Source organism: Esox lucius, chromosome 6 (assembly GCF_011004845.1).
Source record: "Esox lucius isolate fEsoLuc1 chromosome 6, fEsoLuc1.pri, whole genome shotgun sequence".
NCBI classification, from domain to species: Eukaryota; Metazoa; Chordata; class Actinopteri; order Esociformes; family Esocidae; genus Esox; species Esox lucius.
The window spans coordinates 18,640,049-18,661,512 of record NC_047574.1 but is presented as its reverse complement, the minus strand read 5'-3'; the positions used below and the strand labels follow the sequence as shown (position 1 = coordinate 18,661,512).

The 21,464-nt window shown below is 38.1% G+C and overlaps 1 protein-coding gene across 4 annotated transcripts in view; it reads left to right on the top strand.

The window, feature by feature from the left end:
• LOC105010659 (protocadherin-15) overlaps window positions 1-21,464 on the top strand; it is a 226,731-nt gene that overhangs the window by 61,463 nt on the left and 143,804 nt on the right. For all 4 annotated transcript variants that reach the window (XR_004575807.1, XR_004575806.1, XM_034292761.1 and 1 more), the window contains exons 5-10: window positions 6,174-6,334; window positions 11,593-11,748; window positions 13,339-13,458; window positions 13,603-13,713; window positions 15,351-15,521; window positions 20,296-20,404. Coding sequence is in view for 2 of the 4 variants with exons in the window: in XM_034292761.1 (XP_034148652.1) it covers window positions 6,174-6,334; window positions 11,593-11,748; window positions 13,339-13,458; window positions 13,603-13,713; window positions 15,351-15,521; window positions 20,296-20,404 (828 nt within the window). In the remaining 2 variants the exon portion in view is untranslated. The remainder of the gene's footprint in view (window positions 1-6,173; window positions 6,335-11,592; window positions 11,749-13,338; window positions 13,459-13,602; window positions 13,714-15,350; window positions 15,522-20,295; window positions 20,405-21,464) is intronic.

Genomic DNA, 21,464 nt, shown 5'->3' with positions numbered 1-21,464 from the left:
GAGAGCTAGGACCACAGTCTCAAAGAAAACCATTAGTAACACACTACGCCGTCATGTATTAAAATCCTGCAGCGCACGCAATGTCCCCCTGCTCAAGCCAGCGCATGTTCAGGCCCATCTCAAGTTTGCCAATGACCATCTGGATGATCCAGAGGAGGAATGGGACAAGGTCATGTGGTCTGATGAGACAAAAATAGATATTTTTCATCTAAACACCACTCGCCGTGTTTGGAGGAAGAAGAAGAATGAGTACAACCCCAAGAACACCATCCCAACCATGAAGCATGGAGGTGGAAACATCATTCTTTGGGGATGCTTTTCTGCAAAGGAGACAGGACAACTGCACCGTATTGAGGGGAGGATAGATGGGGCCATGTATAGCGAGATCTTGGCCAACAACCTCCTTCCCTCAGTAAGAGCATTGAAGTTGGGTCGTGGCTGGGTCTTCCAGCAGGACAACAACCCGAAACACAGCCAGGGCAACTAAGGAGTGGCTCCATAAAAAGCATCTCAAGGTCCTGGAGTGGCCTAGCCAGTCTCCAGACCTGAACCCAACAGAAATGCTTTGGAGGGAGCTGAAAGTCCAGGAAACGTACAATCTCTATAATTGCAAACAAATGTTTCTGTACCAAATATTAAGTTCTGCTTTTCTGATGTATCAAATACTTATGTCATGCAATACAATACAATGCAAATTAATTACTTAAAAATCATCCAATGTGATTTTCTGGATTTTTGTTTTAGATTCCATCACTCACAGTTGAAAAGTACCTATGATAAAAATGACAGACTTCTACATGCTTTGTAAGTGGGAAAACCTGCAAAATCAGCAGTGTATCAAATACTTGTTCTCCCCACTGTACATAAAAGTTGCTTGTACAAATATCATGCTGAGAAGACAGGCACAATTTGTTTCTGGAAAATAAACACATTCTACTCCTTTGCTTCTTTACAAGCTACATAATGTGTTTTAAAAGAGATTTTTCATTTATCCCAACATATTCTTTGGAGGGAAAATGTTTTATAACAGAACCTTCAAGGGTAATAATGTTTTTATAATCTAAATGCTGATTTTGGGACTTGATGAATTTGTAGTTGTTGGAAATCAAGCTGAATGTATGCAACTGTTTAGGTAACAGACAAGGCGATATCATCATTCAGTACTGTGCTATCATGTTAAAAATGAAACAGTTTCTCACTGACTTACAGATATAATTTATACGTCAAGTGAACAACAAAGGACCCAAAATTGAACCCTGGGGAACACCTTTCCGAGCTACTTGAAAATGTGATTTAACCCTACCCGTTACAATGGCCTGGGTTCTATCACCAAGGTAATTCTAAAAAACTAAGGTAATTCTAAAAGCGGGTGTCCACACCAAGCATTGTGAGGTACATTTCTTCATCAAAATGAAATAATCAACTGTATTCAAAGCCTTTGACAGGTCAATCAACCCGAGTTACACAATTCATCCAGTGCTTTGGCAATATTAATTTACAACCAACAGTAGTAGCAGTCAGAGTACTGTCCCTAAGTCTAAAACTAGATTAATATTTTTCAGGATATTTTCAGAGCTGTCTGTGATTGTAGTTAGGCAAGACAATTTTGAGATAGCTATCAAGGTCACTTACATCACCAACCTTATGTAGTGACAGCACATGGGCAAATTGCCATTGTTTTTGGAATAAACCCAGAAATGTATGTTAGATTAAAAATATGTGTTAGAGCTCTTGAGTGCACTAACTGGCAGATATCAGACAAATGTGTTGTTCCCTGTAGCCTTCTTAGTGTTGATAGCTAACAAAGTGTTCAGGACATATTTTACAGTGAATGGAGTCAGTCAAAAACCTTGGTTATTATGGCCTTGCACAAATGCTTGATTATCATTGTTAGTCCTTTTTCATTTACATTCGGTGTAGTAATGGAAGTCCTCTCAAATAGAGAGCCTGCTGCAATAAAGGTTTGATTGAAGACACCAACAATTGCATTTTTATCAGTAATGGGCCCAGAGTCCAAAACAATCTGTTTTGTGAGGTGCTTGGTTTATGTTCAGTGGTTTAATAGGGATTTCAGGTTCTATTCCAGTTAAACCTTGCCTGTGTTTTTGCCAGCGTGCACAGAATTTAACAGTTTCTATATTTGCTGTGAGTATGTTTTTGTGACTTCCAGCACTAGTGGTTGTTTCTTTCTTTGTGTGTATGTGTTTTTGAGATTGCCAGTAAGATCCCATTTTAACTTTGCTCTTTGCTAGTACTGGTTTCATGTATGCGTGTGTATCTGTCCTTTTTATGGTAGTCAATTGCTGGTCCTCGCAAAGATAGCAAAATGTATGTGTGTATATGAACTTTGCATGGGTTCTGTTGAAATGATTGCAAGGTCAGCGATAAGTAATTTGAGTGTGGCTGAAATGATGGGATTAGTTACCATCAACTGAGTGAAAGAGAGAGAGACCAGGGGTAGAGAGAGGGCAAGAGATGGATTGAGAGGGGCGTTGGGTGAAGGAGAATGGTGCATAGAAAGCTATAGAGCAAACATGAAAATGGGAGATGTGTGTGCCTGTATGTAGTTTGCTGCATGCTTGCTTTTGTGTATGTGATGTGTTAGCATATAAATGGCTGCATTTCATTTACCCAGACTATCCACACATCTGTTGTTTTGTTGTAAAATAATGTATCTCCATGATATAGTGTTTGATTCTACTCTAATTAAGTCAAACATCACATCAAGGATGGAAAGGAACACCAGTTGATGTCTCTATGTTCTCACCCAATTAGCCTCGTGGGGTGGCTAGTGTAGTTTTTTGGTATTGTGAAAATATGTCTTGATCTGATGTCTAACTAAAGGCTGCAATTACAGTGATATGTTAAGATAATCGGTAAGTTTAATTAGCTATGTTTTGTGCTAAATTGCTTAGCCTCTCTTTTCACCCTGGTTATAAATAAGATATAGAGGCATGTTCCTTTGAAGTATAGCTAGCATTCTGTGTACTCATTTACATGTACTTCAAGTTGTTTGGATGTTTGCTTCTTTTCATATGATTACCTATACCTCGGCTCTGAAAAACATTTTTAAAAAATCCACCTAAAATCCTAAAAGCAAACTAAATTCAGTATACTTAGGGCTGGATTCGCAGACACAGATTAATCCTAGTCTATGGCTAAATAAACAAGCTCAATGGAGTTTTCTATTGAACTTGATTTTTTGGTCCCAGACTAGGCTTAATCTGTGTCTGCGAAACCAGCCCTCATTCTATACTCCCAATATTAAACCTTTAATGTAGGAAATTTTTGAAGAAACTGGAAGAAAAATGCCTCTTTAACTTCTGTTACATTGACATGTCTTGTAAGCCACCACTGCATTATTTAGTTTACTCTCCCAGAGTAAGGGAATATTGTCATGTTTGATTTTAGAAATGTCAGGATATTTTTCCTTTTGCATTCAGATATCTCAATAGAAAAAAAAATCCAGAGGGCATAATCTAGTTGTAGCTCCTTGGAAAAATCAAGTCTCTCTCTATAATTGACTATAGTCACAATATTTTCAGGAACAAAAAGTAAAGCTCTTTTGTTTGCTGTGTTTATATTAAGTGTGATATTTATAGTATTTTACTGATTCATTTGAGAGGTCCTGATCTTCTTAATACTTTCATTTGACTGAGTAGCCATTAAATGGATAGGTCGTCCTCATTTCATGATGTTCCTATTCTCTAGAGATAATTTTCTAAATTGCATGCAAAATCAACATGAAACAAAGTCCCTTGATGTCGCTTTTCATGATTTGTTAAGATACAATTGTAGGTGAGACATGCACATGTTAGCGCATTAACTTTTACAACCCTGCTTTTTACACAAGGTAAGTGTACCTATTAAGCCCACATACCCTTTTAGACCACAACCATTTTTAAATTGAAATTAAAAAGATTTAAAAAATCTTAAGTTTAATGTCTCTACCAATACGCTATACATGCTTGTTACATCCATGTAGCTTTTTATTTCATGCCAATCAGATTTACCATTATTAACTTATGGATTAATTTTTAAGTAAGAGATTCATATTTCTACACTTTAATCCATTTTAATAAAATTTTAGACCAAATTAAATTATATTGCAAACAAACCTAATTTCTCCTGAGCAAAGTGTAATTTTTCTTTTTTTTATTATGATCAATTTTAAATTTGTATAGTGTTGCACTTTCAGCATGTGTTTATTATATTTTAAAACATTTTAAGTCAAATAATGAGTTTTATAGCATTCAGTCAATTCTACCTTAAAAACTTTGTTCTAGATTATCATGAAACAAATGTATTCTTTTTAGATGTGAACAAACAAAAAACTATGTTTGTGCTAGATGTGCAAGATCTAAGAAAGAGGGTGAACTGAATAGGTCAATAAACAGGAGTTTTGCTAACCCATGTCTCCTACTGTTCGTTTGAGGAGAGATAATCGCATGTCTTAGTGACATCGGTGGAGGAGAATGTGGGTGCAGGATTTCCATTTGACCAACACAATATCAGCCTTTTTAGGATGCCCTATTGAATGCACCATACATTATTAAATAAATGTTGTGAGACTATCATTATGTCTCTGCATGTCTCAGGGGAGAGAACATATTATACTGAAGACGACGTTCTATACATAAACAAATACGATATACTACAATTCAAAATCCTAACAGTGCTTTTCTGGGATGGAGAAGCTAAGCTAGCCAGCTACAGCTTGATTTTTCTTTCTTATTCCCAACTGCATTCAGATTTGAAAACAGCATGACTTTACATAGCTTTTTGTTGCCAAATAATTTTCCTCGGTAGGTTTTATATCTGTACATTTATTCCATCGCCCCTGGAATTTGTGGACTGTGATTTACTTGACTAACTGTAGCCTACATATTTTGCAGGCTGGGCTATTACACCATTAGTGTGTAGTGTCACTTAGACTGACCAAGAACAAACTTGTCTGGAGTGCTTGTCACATAAGATAGACTCATCAACGCATTACTAATTTTACCAGATTTTTGTAAATCCTGCATTTTTTTGTGTTAACAATGACCAGATAGGAGTAACAAGGTAGGCTACTGGGGTATTGTTTTAGAAGCTAAGGCTGAGACTAGGCCAGCTTCAACAGCTGTGATCTCTCCAGTCAATGCTTAGGCCTGGAATGTGATTACAAAATCCTTCCAGTAACTCGCAACCTAACAGAACGTGGAAAGAATTGTAGAGAGCTGGTGAATGAGAGGGAGTGTACAGAGAGAAAGAGACTGAGCTTTATGAACAACACAAAGCTAATCAGAAGGATTTTACTCTGAGCAGATTTAGCCAATGGGATGCACACTGGTTCCCCGAATAGAGACCCTATAGTCCTCATACAATACCCCTTTCATGGATGTGAACATATTTAGCAGAACAATGAAAGTCAGTTAACCATCTCTCATTAGACACAAGGAATGAAAGGCCATGTGGTGCAGAGGGAGATTTAGTTAATCTGGACCCTATAGGATAATAGCATTCACAAATGTACTTAACAAGGGGATTATACTGTCTATGTAGCTATATAGATGATGTTGGTTGGACTCATTCTTTAAATTGGAGATGGTTTGCAATTAAGTTATTGATTATTTTATCCCACCTTTGCATCCTAAGGACACAAACAAGGCTGTGTGTCATTAATCAAGTTTCCATCCACAGTTTATATGTAAAATCATGACAGGTGTGATGGAAACAGCATGTGTAAAATAGTATTATCATCAACAGACGTGGTTAGCAATGTTAGTGGTATTGAATGACCATCTTATCAAAATGAATGTGATTTTGTTATGTAGTAGTTGTTAAAATTCAAGACAATTATCAACAGACATAACAGGAATGTATATTTATTTAGAAAAAATATGTGACATGGAAGTAAAGACGTCATGGTTTGCCAGCAGAGCTGCATTCGAGAACCCTTTGTCTTGGCTGCTCCAGGCCGGCTCGTTCAACACTGATTCAGGAGTATTTTAAAGGCTATAGACAGGATGTAGACTGATCTTTTTCCTGATTTATAAGATGATTTACTGTATGGTTGAGTCAGGGCTACAAAATAAACATAACATGTTTTAAATTAATGTGTCTTGCAATGGTTAAATTAACGTGTAATGTTAAATTACATTATATCATGATATGCTACTTATTCTGTGCAGGTACAATTCTGGTGGAGAATATGCAGATCAATGGGAGAGCAGAGGACCCAGACAGGACCATCTACCTGAAACTGCTGGACAACTTCAATTACTGGGTCATCCTGGATCCTCTCAGACAAAGACTGTTTCTCAACAGTACTGGACGTGTCCTGGACAGAGATGTGAGTGTGGACCTGAGACTTGCCTGAGATGGGATACAGGATTCTAAGGCAGATTCAATATTACGCTTCATGACTATAACCCTATGCTTGTCTAAAACCCATTTCCCCTCTTGTCTTGTGCTAACTATCAAGTGTTGGTTAATTACTGTGCAAAAACCAGAACAAAACGAACAATTGATGTATTCTTTTTCACTTCAACATGACATAATTAACATAATAACTGTTTATAATATAATGCAAAGTGCACAAATGTACAAAGGAAATAACTAACTCCCACATAGTGTATGTGTTTAAGCATGAAGGATATGGCCTATGGTGAACAGAGCAGTAAAAGGATAGACTACTAATGTTGCTCTTCTTGTCTCTCACTGGGCCGCTTGCTTGTGCTTTGGCTGACCTGGGTGGCTAGGAGGGTGCAGCTTTTTGCTCTTTGGTTCATGTCACTTGACTTGACCTCAACTTTCCTCACAATATGGGAAGGTCGGCAAATGCTTTAAAGTTCCTTAACGCATAACAAACACCTTTCTTGTGGCTTTTCAAAACCAGTTTAGATGTTTTTGTAATTCCATTAATTCACTGGTTATGGAGCCCCCAAAAGAAAAAAAAACAAACATCTGGTTTCCCCCCAGTTTTTCCTCACATTTTCTTATATCAGTTACACTGAGAGCATTGAGCACATAATAATTTGTTAATTGCTGCAGCTCCTCACATAAGATGTGTTCTCAAGTCTGTTGAGCAGGGGCACTGTTTGTTTCGATTCTAAAAATGTCTGTACATCATGACATTTTGTAATCAATTAATCGCATTCATTACTGCATTGTGGCGTCCAATCTTCATGTGTTTTTCTTCTTTAATAATACTGCCTGCAATGTGATCTGTTGTTGGGATACAAAAGGTTCTTAGTTGGAGCACTGAGCTGCAGGACCAATTATGAGTCCTTCTGGTGATGCTATTGGACTGATTGCTGCTATTGCTGAATTATTTAATTAAATAATTATTGAGTTTCGTCAATCACATGCCCTGTGTATGTTTTGGTTATATACAGCTGTGTCAGTCATAATATTCAATAATCAATTCATGTTATGCGTCTTATTATCAGTTCTAAACCTGCTTTTTATTTTCAAATGCTGCAGCTTGACCTATTTTTCTCAGGGAAACAAATAGGTTTTAATTGGAGCATGGACCCAGAGGACCGCATTTCCTGCCAGTGATCCTGTGGTCAGAGTAATTGCTACAAGCCATTCGAACTATGGAAATGGAACTATGGTGACAATTAATTTGAAGGAGTCGCAAAAATATCACTCTAAAATCTGTTTTAGAGTAGTTTGAAAAGAGCAAACCATTCTCAAACTGCATATCACTAGTCAGCAGTTTCTATAGCAAAGCACATGATGGAGTTTGCAAATGAATTGCCCCCTTATGGTAATGCTAAAGAGCAAACAACAAGTTAACCTTGTATGTATCTATGGTCATGTGAAAAAGTAAGTGCACCCCCTGGAAATATAGTTCAGCTAAATTCCAAACACAGTCATTGATAAAGACAGCCCAATTTAATAAATAAAACAACTCATTTAACTTTGAAATAATTTACGCAATTATAATAGACAAAAAAGAAAAAGTGAATGCACCCCTAACTTTACCATGACAAAAAATTGCTAAAATTATTCTCAGGTTCACCAGTTCCAAACAATTTGAAGATCATTTTGCTGTCCAGTAAATCATGTACAAATGGAGACTACTAAAAATCTACATAGGACAGGTCGCCCACCAATTTCATCCCAAGAGTTGATCAAATAATGTTAAAGTAATGACATCAAAGGATCTACAGGCTTCTCAAGCCACAACCAATGTCGAAGGGCATTAGTCTACTGTTAGAGATTGCACAAAATGTGGGAAGTCAGGAAGGAAAAATACTTAAAAAAAATATCAATACAGGACTGACATTTGCCAGACAACCTCTGGGTGAGGACACATTCTCTGAACAAATGCGTCAAAGGTGGACTTTGGCTAGAATGCCAGACACAATAATTGACAAAAAGGACACGCAACCATTCAACAAAAGAACCTCATACCTACTGTAAGGCATGGAGGCAGTGGCATTATGGTTTGGGGCTTCTTTTGCCCTTCAGTGAATTCCATATTATACCTCAGATTGGTGTTTCATTTCAGCATTACAGGACAATACATTTAGTTTGAATAGGTTACCAATTTTCTGTTGATTCAATTATCCATATGCTGCTGTTGAGAAATGGTTCTCACTAAGATTTCAGAGGGAAACACTTTTGTGAAACATCCATTGTAGAACAGCTGTTTGAGAGGTCCTGGTCAAAATATATTCACGTTATATTGAATGGATTTATTCATTCATTATTTACTAGACAAAGAATCATTTTTTTTAGGACACGATGTGATATACAAAAAACAAATTTGTGAAATACAATAAATGTATGAATCTCAAGAATCTAACATTATTGCCATTATGTCAAAATAATTTATAGCACATGCTGTTTATACAGTAGTACAGTATGTGAAATCAGGTGATCCTACAGTATGTAACTCACAGAAGGCATTATGGTTTCTCATCCATCAAAAAGGTAATAAAAGGTTCAGGAAAACATCAGTGAAGATAATTATAAGTTTCATACAGGCTATGATTGTTTGTGGATAATAGATGAATTTTCCTGTTAGTCACAAAATTATTTTTGTGCAGATTCATCACTCTCTGCTAATGAATCCTACACAGCTTGTGTCGTAGCTGAAAACAGAGAGTTATACATTCCAGAAGTGGGGGTCATGGTCGGTATTAGTTTGTAGGAAGAAATCATTTCAAGATTTTCCAAAAGATACCCTTTACCTGACACTTTTGTATCTGTAAGCAAGAGTTTATAAACACCCAGAATGGTGTGCGTTTAGCTGACTGGGGGAAACACCACACGTTCTTTTATATTATTGCTGTGAGCCGCCTGTTAAGTCATTGAGACGAGCATGCATCTTGTGAGACTTGCAATGACCATGCCTTCCGAAAAGGTACGGATGAGGTGACAGACCTGCAAAGCTTGCGTGTGTGTTGGTGGTGGGTGAGAGGCTTGAAAACAGATTTAGTAAACATGAAATACACCAGGGGAAAAAAAAAACTAATGGCATTGAAGAGGGTGGCGGATTGGTAGAAAACACATTCACTGCATAGAAACTAACACCCACAACGTGAGGAATAAACAAAGTCGCCCGCCGAAGTTGGTCAGGAAACAGTACTCCTGAGGTCATGGTAGGCACTTCCCGATCACTGGTTAAACACATGGATGCATTTCAATCCGTTTGTTTGTCAAAAAGTGCTGAAATGGCTGCTGTGTCAGAAACGTTTTCACCCGAAGTACCACCTGAACTCTGGGAAATCATTTATTTCTACACCTTTTCCAAACCAAGGCATGATAAATGGGCGGTAGGGGTGGCACTTTATATAAGAGAGGACATATCTTCCCACAAACTCCTAGGCAAGTTAGATCAGTTATACCATGTGTAGTATAACTTTTTGGCCTTCATGGCATGCTGACAACCAAAAGGAGAGAGATATCAAAGCAGCACACCAAAATCATCCCAGCCACAGAGTGGCATCAAATAAATCTCTTACCAGCAGTACAAAGACAACATCCATTAAAGTTGACAGGCTCAACATGGACAACCATTCTGCTATCGCCAATTTTATAAATGGCATTTTCTTGTGTCACCACATCATTACAACCACTCAAACTATCAGAGCTTCTTGCAGTCTCACCAGCTATGCCAACCCCTACTATTGAACTATGGAAAAAGAAGAGAGACACTTACTGTTCAGAAAAGCTCCAGGTCTTACCTTCTTGGGACAGACTATGTAAGCATAAAAGGCACAGTTGATCTATCATGAAACAACGGTTTGCATGAGAAACAACAGTTTGCAGCATTACTAAAGTTTTTGATTTATCTAAATGGAGGAAACATTTGGCCCATAGACTTGATGGTTGTTTTGAAAAAGAGACGATGAAGCTCTTAGTTCTTGTTCCAATCTCATCTCTTAACACGGATGAACCCAGAACTTCATTAAGCATCTGACCACTGAAGCAAGACTTTAGTTCTGGGTAAACCGAGATTACTGAATTGCTAATACAGGATATCTAAAAGAACAGCTCTAACAACGAGACTGTGCTTCATCCATTGGATTGAGTGCAATGTGCTGTTCATTTAGTGATTGTTTTGGTAGTGGTTTTAGATTTATTCATAGTGTTAGTCATTTGACCAAAATGCATTCTCTTTTTAGACTCCTTTACGCCATTTTGAGCCTTCTTAATTTTATGGCTTCAGTTGAAAGTGTGTCTTGCAAGACATAATAAAATGACATGCATCATGACTTGGCTTCATTGTTTTTAAGGCTAAATTAAACCAAGGATCATCTCATGTGAATTGCTGTACAAACATTGTAAACCACTGTGTGTTTTTGCAAAGACGGGAGGGGTGAGCACACAGGGAATTGGTTGGCCCCCTGAATAATATGTTATTCAACAAACTCTGAGGAAACAAAACAAAAAAACTCCTGATTTGTGTTTTATACAGTTAAAATGACATAGTGTCCACTAAAATCTTTTCTATATACTGAACAAAAACATTTTCAATTCGGTGACAAACCACACAAACTATCAGCCTGGCAGCTGGTTGAAATCGATTGAGGCCATATGACCCACAGGATCAAATCTGTTTCTAGGGAAGTACTTTCTTCTACCAAAGACACTAATAACAGATTTCCAGTTCTGTCACTGTTAGAGTATCCCTTGCCAACGATATCCCTTAGAGTATCCTTCCCATCAGACAAAGAGCTATGAATGGATGAGTTATTCATCAATCAGGCCTTGATTTTCTTGGCAACAGCAATAAAGTATTATTTTTGAAGGGCAATGTCTTGACAACTAATACACAGAAATGTTCCCGCAATGTTTCCATGATCCCACCCCTTCCCCTGTTAGAGTCTGTTATTGTGTCTACAGATTGCAATATGAAAAACACAAGATACTGTGAAGTACAAAAGCTGAGGCTATGAGCATTTATCAGTATATCGGTGCTTGAAACATGTGGAGGAACTAATCAACTACAGAGTTATTTGGAGCTGTGTTACTGCTCACATTTCCATGATGATTGCTTTCATTGACTGATGGTTTGATTTATTCTTTCTGTCTCTCCTTTCCTTTCTCCATCTCCCTCTTTCTCGTCTCCCCACTCCTTCTTACTGTCAGCCCCCCTCCTCCATATCTACTATTGTGGTGAACGTCGAGTGCACCAATAGGTTTGTGGGGACAGTAATTCTCCACGAGGTCCGCATCGTAGTCAGGGACAAAAATGACAACACGCCGCAGTTTCAGCAGCCACGCTACTATATGTCCATCAGTGAGGTGAGAGAAGGTTTCTACAAAATGTTTGTCTATTTGCTTTAGTCAGTGTTTCTCCCCCGGGTAAGTCATTCAGGCTGATTTATCCATTGAGGTTTTCAAGTCAACTTGACCCCTTCAGAGGTCAACTGTAGAAGCAATTATGTTGTACATAGAAGTGTTTATTCTTTTAAATACAAAAATGAAAAAGACAGCAGATCCTCAGATCTTCAAAATTGCTCTTGTGCACAAGATGGCTATGATGACATGGGTTTGTGCTCTGTATCATACAGGTGTTATACATCTGGCCCAGACAGCTTCAGGATGATGCTTTTGACTAACATCATAATGCGTATCTGTGTGGTTGTGTCTCTGTGTATAATGTCCCATTCCTTGTGAACAGGTACCCATGTGTTTTCAAGTGAGATCAGCTTGATTCAATTCTCTCCCAGTTCAGACAAAGAGCACATGGAATTGGGATATCGAATTAGATTTTGTGACATTTGGCTTCTTCCTTTTGCTGTCTCCTCATGTTAGAATTGTATCAGTTTGAATTATACCTAAATGGATATCTCCCCGATTTCAACCGAGTACAAATCGTTACTATACAGAATAATGATGCATGAATGTTTCACCACTTAAATCTTAATTATCATTCACAGTTTAATTCAGTGGTGTTTTTATCTTACAATGACTATGTACTATGCTATTAAATGTGGTTCAGCTATGTAGAATGCTGTAATCCTTGTCATGAGATCTTTGATTCAGCATTGATTCAGCTTAAGACCACCATTCAACAGGATAGTCTATTAATCAGCCAACTACAAATCACTGATGCATTCTTTCAAATGAAACTAGTTACTTATGACTTTAGTTACATCTTTCTGTTGTCCGTTCGCCTCTGAGTTTTTTCACAAGAGGTACAGCTTTCACCTGTACACCCTACAATTGACACACTGTACCACGACATCACATTCGTGACGTTTGAAACGTCCTATTATGTCATCTAGCAGAAACAGATTTTGACAGATTTTGAGACGCCTGTATCAACAGACTCAGAGTTACACACTGCGTTGTCTAGAGTAGACAACCATGACAGTTGTCTCCTTTATTGACACTGCATGTGTTTTATGTACTTCACACTAAGTACCTGTCAATGTGTTCCATCCCGGGAAACACTACTCCCTGAACTGCTTTCTGAGTCAGATGCCGCTGCTGTCAAATCTCCTGAACGTAGCTGAACTCCCCTTGGTTCCCACAGGTGCTCTGGAACGCATCTCTCTGGAGTCTCTCAGCGGAATCTCTCTGAGAGGTTTTCATGGCTGTCAGGGAGATGCGGAGCCCCCAGGAGAAACAAACATCTGCGGCGGCTGACAACAGTGTTCTCAGTTCAAATCATTCACACTTCCTATAACTTAATAACAAAGGTCTCAAGGTCTCATAGCTCTGACAATATTTGGCCATCTTCTCTTGGATTATCCACTAGAATATTATGCACTGTGTCCCTGCAATCTTGGGAGGGATCAGATACATCAGTGTGATATAATGTATAGTGTTGATAAAGACGGATTTACATACGTGTTGACGATACTTTCTGTCTTTCCCTGCCTTCAGCTCACTCCCGTCGGGGCCACTATATTCACAGGATTTAGTGGAAACAACGGGGCTACAGACATCGATGATGGGCCGAACGGACAGATAGAATATGGCATCCAGTACAACCCCAACGACCCAGTGGGTGGATGTTATGCTTTCTGAATAAAGTCTGAGGCTATAGGGCTATGGGATAGCAAGACTCCAGAATAGTGAAACAATGTCTGTTGTTAATGATACCGGTGAGTGAACTATGTCCGTTGTGCCTCTGTTTCTATCCCCCAGGTGTCTAATAAAACTGTGGTCGTGGGGAATACTCTCTCTGGGGACATTGTTCTGGCTGAGAGACTCAACTATGAAGAGAGAACTCGCTACCTGGTGATTGTTCAAGCCAACGTGAGACACTTTGCTATTTTCTTTGTGAATTGCAGAACATGTGTGTTTGTGCATATTTTGATTCTTTTAAAAGGAATACCTTTTTGATTGACCGGATGGTCCTTCATATTTAAAGAGATTGTAAGGTTTGAATCTGAATTGCTTGTTTTATGGATATGCTTTTGTCAATTATGAATTGTTATTTACATTGGTGTTTGTTGTATTTAATAAAAAATAAATAATCACCAGGCAAACCAAAACCTCACTAGTTAGCTTAGGTGTTTTGATTCAAAATAACATTTACACAGTTGGAAGGAAATATATCAACTGTTTTGGTTACACATTTCAACTTATAGGTTTTGTTTATCCATAAAAAATGCATAAAAAATGCATCAGCCCCTGTATGCTTTAGTTGTTTGATTGTTTTTAATTCATTGTTTGATGGATAAAGTTATCTAGTCCCAGAATATAAGCAATATAATGAACGTTGATTTGTTGTGGTTGTTTTGTGTTCTGGTATATTAAATTATACAGACAGTGGCTCATCAAGAGACCATTGTTTTTCCTTCACCACAGCCAAACACAGAAACAACAAACTATACAAATAACCAAACAATTGCACAACGGTAATACTTTTTAATCCAGACTTACCTAACTAACAGTTCAGTCCATCCTTCAGGTTAATTATGAATGTCCTCATTTGCATAATGACTCCAGCCACTGGAGTTATGTCAAATTACGTTTCGTAACACTGACATCTTTACCAATCAGGATTTGTTTAATGAAAAGCAAGGACAGCTTCCCTCAGAGTCCAAGCATATCAAGAGTTAGAGAAGAGTATCGGAAATCAAGTGGTGCTAATGAGGTAGGGCAGAAGGTTGCCTAGTAATCAAGATTGACCAATAACTGAAAGGATCCTGGATTGAATCCCAAAGCCAAAAGGTGACAGTAATGTTGTTCTTACCTTAAATAAGAAAGTTAAACTTAACTGATCAAAAAAAAAAATTACTACGGGTAATATGCAAAAGAACAAATCCTCACACGAATACAATGCACCTTGTACACAAATATGTGTACCTATGTAATTATCATGATTAGCATATGCATTTTTTTTTTACCTAATTACTGACCTATTGCTGCTTGTCATTATGAGAGAGCCTGACAATGATTATAAATTACTGTAAAAAGAAGGATGTAATGATGTGAATGTATTCTCAGTTCAGAGTGTACCACTGCTGTGATTATGAGTGAAGGGCATACACTGTAATTAGTGGTTTAGCCTTTCAGTGTGGCAAGGAGTTAAATGACTGATCCGGTTCTTCCAGTGGAGCAGGTGTCCGTCTCTAAGGACTCCCTGTTGCAGGTTCTTGGCTGGAGAATGTGCTCTCCTTTGGTCTTGTAGGTTCTGGCAAACACCTTTGGGTAGAGCAGGAAAAGGTATATTAACAAAATGAGCAGGGTATGATATTTAAGTAGGGATCGAGCAATGGTATAGTATTCCTCAAGCCTTGACACTATGTTCATTAGGTTTAGGTTTAGAAGGTTGATCGTGGAATTGTGAAGATCATTTGGTACTGTATAAAGACTGAATGATTGATTGATGTTGATGACATTTAAAGATTCTACTTATTCATGGCACATTGACTAACTTCCTACAGGACCGTGCCCCGTTCGCTGCCAACAGGCGGACTGCTACCACCACGCTGACCATAGATGTTCTTGACGGCGATGACCTCGGGCCCATGTTCCTGCCCTGTTTCCTGGTCAACAACACCAAGGACTGCAACCCTCTCACCTATCGTGTCACCATACCAGAGTTGATACCACCGGTACAAACCTGTGTAGAAGATGGGCTGATGAAAAGAGGGTGTATTAAGAGTGTGGCTGTTAGTGTGTGTGTGTGGATGGGTAGGTGGGTGGAGGATGCACGTGTGCATGCATGTATAACATTGGTCTAAAAGCTTTTTAACCCTTATATTACAGTCACTGCCTTGCGCTCACATAGAGGTACACTAATCCTTTCTGTTTTGTCTCAGCTTTTTAAATACATTTTCTGGTCTGGTACAACCGCAATTAGAGCAGACGTTTAGAGCTGACATATGAGTCATCTTATTTTGTAAAGCCAACAGCTTAATTCACCATTGGAAAGACGGAGTGATATAGCTCGGGATGGAGAGTGACAGAGACAGGAAAGGGAATGAGAAAGGGGTTGTGGGAGTCAGACTGATGGAAAGAGAAAAGGGGGAGATGGGGTGTTATGGATGTGACATCTCTTACAGGATGTGAGAAATAAGAGAGACAGCAAGAGAAGAAAGAGGCCTTTATGAGCCCTGGAAGGTAGTCATCAACTTAAGCATCAAACTGAGATTGGATTTACAGTATGTGACAGTCCCATGTGGTTTTGGACAATGGACTACTCTGTGTTGGCTATTCATCATTGGTATATTTACTGGGTCTCTGAGGGACATATACTACCATTCAAAAGTTCAGGGGTCTCTTAGAAATGTCCTTGTTTTCAATGTAAACATACATGAAATGCGTTTTAATAGGAAATATAGTAAAATGAATGACGAGGTTACAAATACTGATCTTTAACTGAAATAATAATTGTCCTTAAAACTTTGCTTTTGTCAAAGGATTCTTCAATTACAGCAATTACAGCCTTACATATCTTTGGAATTCCAGTTGTCAATTTGTTGAGGTAATCTGAAGAGATTTCAGCCCATGCTTCCTGAAGCACCTCCCACAACTTGGATTGGCTTGATGGGCGCTTCTTATGTACCATACAGTCAAGCTGCTCCCACCACAACTCAATAGGGTTGAGATCTGGTGACTGTGCTGGCCACTCCATTATAGACAGAATACCTAAATAGTTTCCTAAATAGTTCTTGCATAGTTTGGAGCTGTGCTTTGGGTCTTTATCTTGTTGTAAGAGGAAACTGGCTCCAGTCATGTGTTGTCCACAGGGTATTACATGGTGTTGTAAAATGGATTGAAAATGGATTGCTTCTTCAAGATACCCTTTACCCTGTACACACAGTATCTTCCAATTTACCACCACCAAAGCACCCCAGAACATCACATTGCCTACACCATGCTTGACAGATGGTGTCAAGCACTCCTCCAGCATCTTTTTGTTTGGTCTGTGTGACACAAATGTTCTTCTTTGTGATCCAAACACCTCAAACTTAGATTTGTCTGTCCATAACACTTTTTTCCAATCTTCTTCTGTCCAGTGTCTTAATCTTTTATTTTTATTGGCAACTCTGCCTAGACAGCCAGCATCCTGGAGTCACCTCTTCACTGTTGACGTTGAGGGTGGTGTTTTGCGGGGACAATTTAATGAAGCTGCCAGTTCAGGACCTGTGAGGTGACTGTTTCTCAAACTAGACACTCTAATGTATTTGTCCTCTTGCTCAGTTGTACACCGGGGCCACCCACTCCTCTTTCTATTCTGGTTAGAGACAGTTGGCGCTGTTCTGTTTATAGGAAATTTTTTATTTCTTGGCAATTTCCTGCATGGAATATCCTTAATGTCTCAGAACAAGAATAAGCTGACAAGTTTCAGAAGAAAGCTCTTTAAACCTGGACATTTTTAGCCTGTAATCGAACTAAAAATTGCTGATGCTCCAGATAATCAACTAGTCTAAAGAAGGACAGTTTTATTGTTTCTTTCAATCAGCACAATAGTTATCAGCTGTGTTAACATAATTGCAGAGGGTTTCCTAATGATCAATTATCCTTTTAAAAAGATAAACTTGGATTAGCAAACACAACGTGTCATTGGAAAACAGGACTGATGGTTGCTGTTAATGGACCTCTGTACGCCTATGTAGATATTCAATAAAAAATCTGCTGTTTTCAGCTATAATAGTCATTTGCAGGTATTTTTGATCAATTTGATGTAATTCTAATGGACACAAACATTTATTTTCTTTAAAATAAAAAGTACATATCTATGTGACCCCAAACTTTTGAATGGCAGTGTCTATAGGGAGAAAAGGACAGGTAAAGAGAAACAAAAAAAAATGAGAAAAGGGGAGCAAGAGAGGGAGAGAAAGGATATGAACAGAAACCCAAATAGGTAGAGTGAGACATGAATAAAAATAAAGACAAAAAGAGTCATTGTGAATCCCAGTTGTTGTTTGTTGACAGGAGTCCCGGGTGATTCATAATTGATGATAAAAGGTTTGCAGGCTGCTAAGTACGCAGGGTCGGTGTGCCTAGGTGGATCTCTAAAGTACTGTACCCTGAGCACATTGCTTTCTCATCAGGCAAATATTGGGCTTTTTCCTTACTTTGTTTCCTTGCTGTCTCTTTTGATCAGTTGAATCACTCATTGACCTAGGCATCTAATTTAGCTACGACAACTGCTTGCCTAATTTTTCCCCAAACTTGTACCTGGTACTTTACATCTAGTTGTTTGAGTTAGTGAATTTTCCTAATGTTGAGTTACAATATATAAGTAAATCATATATTTCAGTAACAATAAGTAAACCTTTCAGTTACTAATTGTATTTCAGTTAATAAAATAAGTAAACCTTTCAGTAACGGTCCCCGAATACATAACTTTGAGGGATATATAGTCAAAAGTTGCACTCTTATTGGGTACAAGTCATTTGTGACTATGACGATAGAGTTGGTAAGAGGTTTATAATCATTACGGTTATTTTGTACAATTAGATTGGAAAATAATGCACCACTAATTCAAAGAAAGTTACTTAACTTACAAATTTTTCAGTGGGTGAGTTAAAACACTGGTAACATTCCAGGTGTTTAGAAGTCTGAACATGCTGCAATAAAATAAATGTAGTACTATATGATTATATGGTGAGATTTGTTTCTAAATGAATAATTGATGATGAATTACAAAGCCTAGACACACCTTATTAAGGTGATGTGTATTTATTAGGTTTTTGTGTGTGTGTGTGTGCGTGTGTGTGGGTGGGTGGGGGTATTATCTGTGCTTTGGAGTCCTTGTGATGATGGCTGGAGGAGAGTATTATAGCTAATCAACATTGTGCAGAGCTAGAGGGATTTGATTTTGCACATGCACCTCCAGACATTGTAAAAGTGAATTAGTGTGTTCGTTCGTGTGTATGTGTGTGTGGGAATAAGGATTACAGTGGATCCCTGGGATATAAATACGTTCCCTAAGAGAGGGATTCTGACAGAGCTGTTAGTTAGCCATGTGTCTGGGTATACTGGAGATGAACAGCACAAACCACTAAGCACACATCCACTTACTGTATTAGTGTTGTAGGGTAGGCTAGGGAATTGCAGTGATAACTAATTAACTTTGATTGTGTCTATTAGCAATTAGTCTTTGTGTGAATAGGAGAAGTTACAAGAAATTCAGCTAAAAAGATTTAGAAAAAGATTAGCTACAGTATGATGTAATGTTAAGTGATAAAGTCGAGTCACTAAACGTTAAGTCGAGTCACTAAACGTTGAGTCGAGTCCCAAAGACGATATGCTGTACTCTGAGTTACAAGTCTCTATGGCTATGAGCCTATTTAGATTACAATAATAAAATAAAATCATTTGTATAACATTTACATAATGATTAGTAAAATGTTGTTTTCATGCCAGCAATGAGAAACTCTGGCCATGCGAAGTTTACTAAGGGTGTATTCATTCCACCAAACAAAAGGTTTTAGTTAAAAGTTTTGTCAAACAGAGCAGAACTGGGAAAGAACTATCTAAATGTGTGTATTTTGCTAAATGTTTTGTTAGGCGGAATAAATATACCCCAGGCACAGGTTGTTACATGACTGAATAAATAAAGAAAAAAATGTTTAGCATTCATGTCTCCGAATACTGTAGCCTATAGTCTAGTTTTACAACTGCTTGTGTGATATGCTTTATGAATATAAAATGCTCTACCAATGCATCATAGAACAAACCATAGCTGAGATAAAGTATAATGTATTTTTGAATGGTAAGAGTTAGAATAGTTTTTAAGGAAATATTACTTTTCAATGAGAGTACCGCATAGACAGTTATTGTGTTGAGTGAAGAAAATAAAAACATAGGCAATCTGCTTTTGGATTTTAAATCTAAGAGGGCGAAGTCTGACTAACCGTTAATATGAAGGGATTTTCATCCATATCTGATAATCAGTTTTTCTAGTAACTAATTGTTTAATGGAAGACTGGAATTTATGTTTCACTATAACTTAGCATAAAACATCAAATTTCATATGGTAAAAACACCTTTTCTTACAAACCAATTGATAAGCAAGAAGCAAGGAAAAGTAATGCATAGATTATTTTTACAGCGTTGAGAAAGTTCACGAAATTACCCTGGCTGGGCCGATGGTACTGATCTGAGTGATTTATCAAATAGAGCAGTAAACAAAATATTCCATTTTGAATCATAGACCTTCCCATGCATTACAGAAAAGCCTTTTTAGCATGAATGTGTTTTAACCAATCACAATGCAGATTGTGTCCAACCCGTTGTAGAATGGTGTAGTATTTGCATAATGCGTATGGACTTCAAAGAAACCATCACTTGTTCATAAAAGCCCACTAGTAGTGGGGATATATGGTACTAACAGTTCATTGGATACACCCCCCCCCTTCCCACCTCCTTTTCCAGATTAAACTGAACCCACTGGAGGTAATCCCACCTATAAAAGCAGAGGATATGGACCAAAACATCCAGCCTCCCACTGACAGGCCAAGGATCCATTACTTCATACTGGTTGGTAGGTTCTTCACACAGCTGCCAGACCCACTTGCCTGTACAGTATATGTTGCATGATTAATTCCACTGTCCTGCTTTGATCTTTTATCATTTAATATTAGAGGTGTGGCTAGCATCAGGTTGACTAAAAGCTAATTTGCCATTTAAATGTGTTTAATTACCTTACCAATGTTAACAGCTCAAATGGTGCAAAAGGAATGGATTCTTAAAGACATATATTTTTTTCATTTTATGCTTTATTAGACAGGAAAGTGCTTTATGAGGAGATAATCACCCAAGGCCAATCATCCAAGAGAGGTGCAGACTTAGCAGGTGTCCGTGTCTCTACCAAATTAGACATTTAGGCAGGAGGAAAGGATGACGCCATTTAGGTAGAACAAGCAAATGACAATGCCACACCTCGAATTTCAGTACAAGATGTCATTACTGAGAGAACAGGCCCTACAGCTCAAGCGACATTTCAAAATATAAACATTTCAAAAAATATGCACTCACCAGCTTTTTTATTTGCATGTGACATGCATACGCTGCGGCACATCTGAGACCACATTGTGGAGCGCAGGAGGTAAAGAGTAGACCCTTCCCATCATAGCTTACCGCTGGACGTTGAGCTGAAGAAGCAGTGGTTAGTGCAAATACGCCAGGACCACTTCCCTACAGTCCAATCTAAAGTATGCAGCAGGTATTTCACCAAACACCAGCTAGTTCAGGGCTTCCCAAAACTGTTCCTGGAGATCTGCTGTCCTGTAGGCTTCCTCTCCAACTCTATTTTAGCACACTTGATTCCAATAATAGTGCAGTAAAAGAGGGGTTTCCACAATTCTCGCATCTTTTCACTTTTCAGTTATCGTCACCTACATTGACAGTTATTGTATCAATTTCATTGACGAATGAAGGACAAATGAATGATGTTGTGGCATGAAATTAAATAGCTTTGGCAGTGTAAAGTTTGTCTTCAGTCTCGCTCGCATTTGCTCAATTCTTATGAATATTCCAAGTAGTAAGTTATTAGTAGGCCAATTACTGGCTAATAAGCCATTAAACTTCATAGGAAACATTAG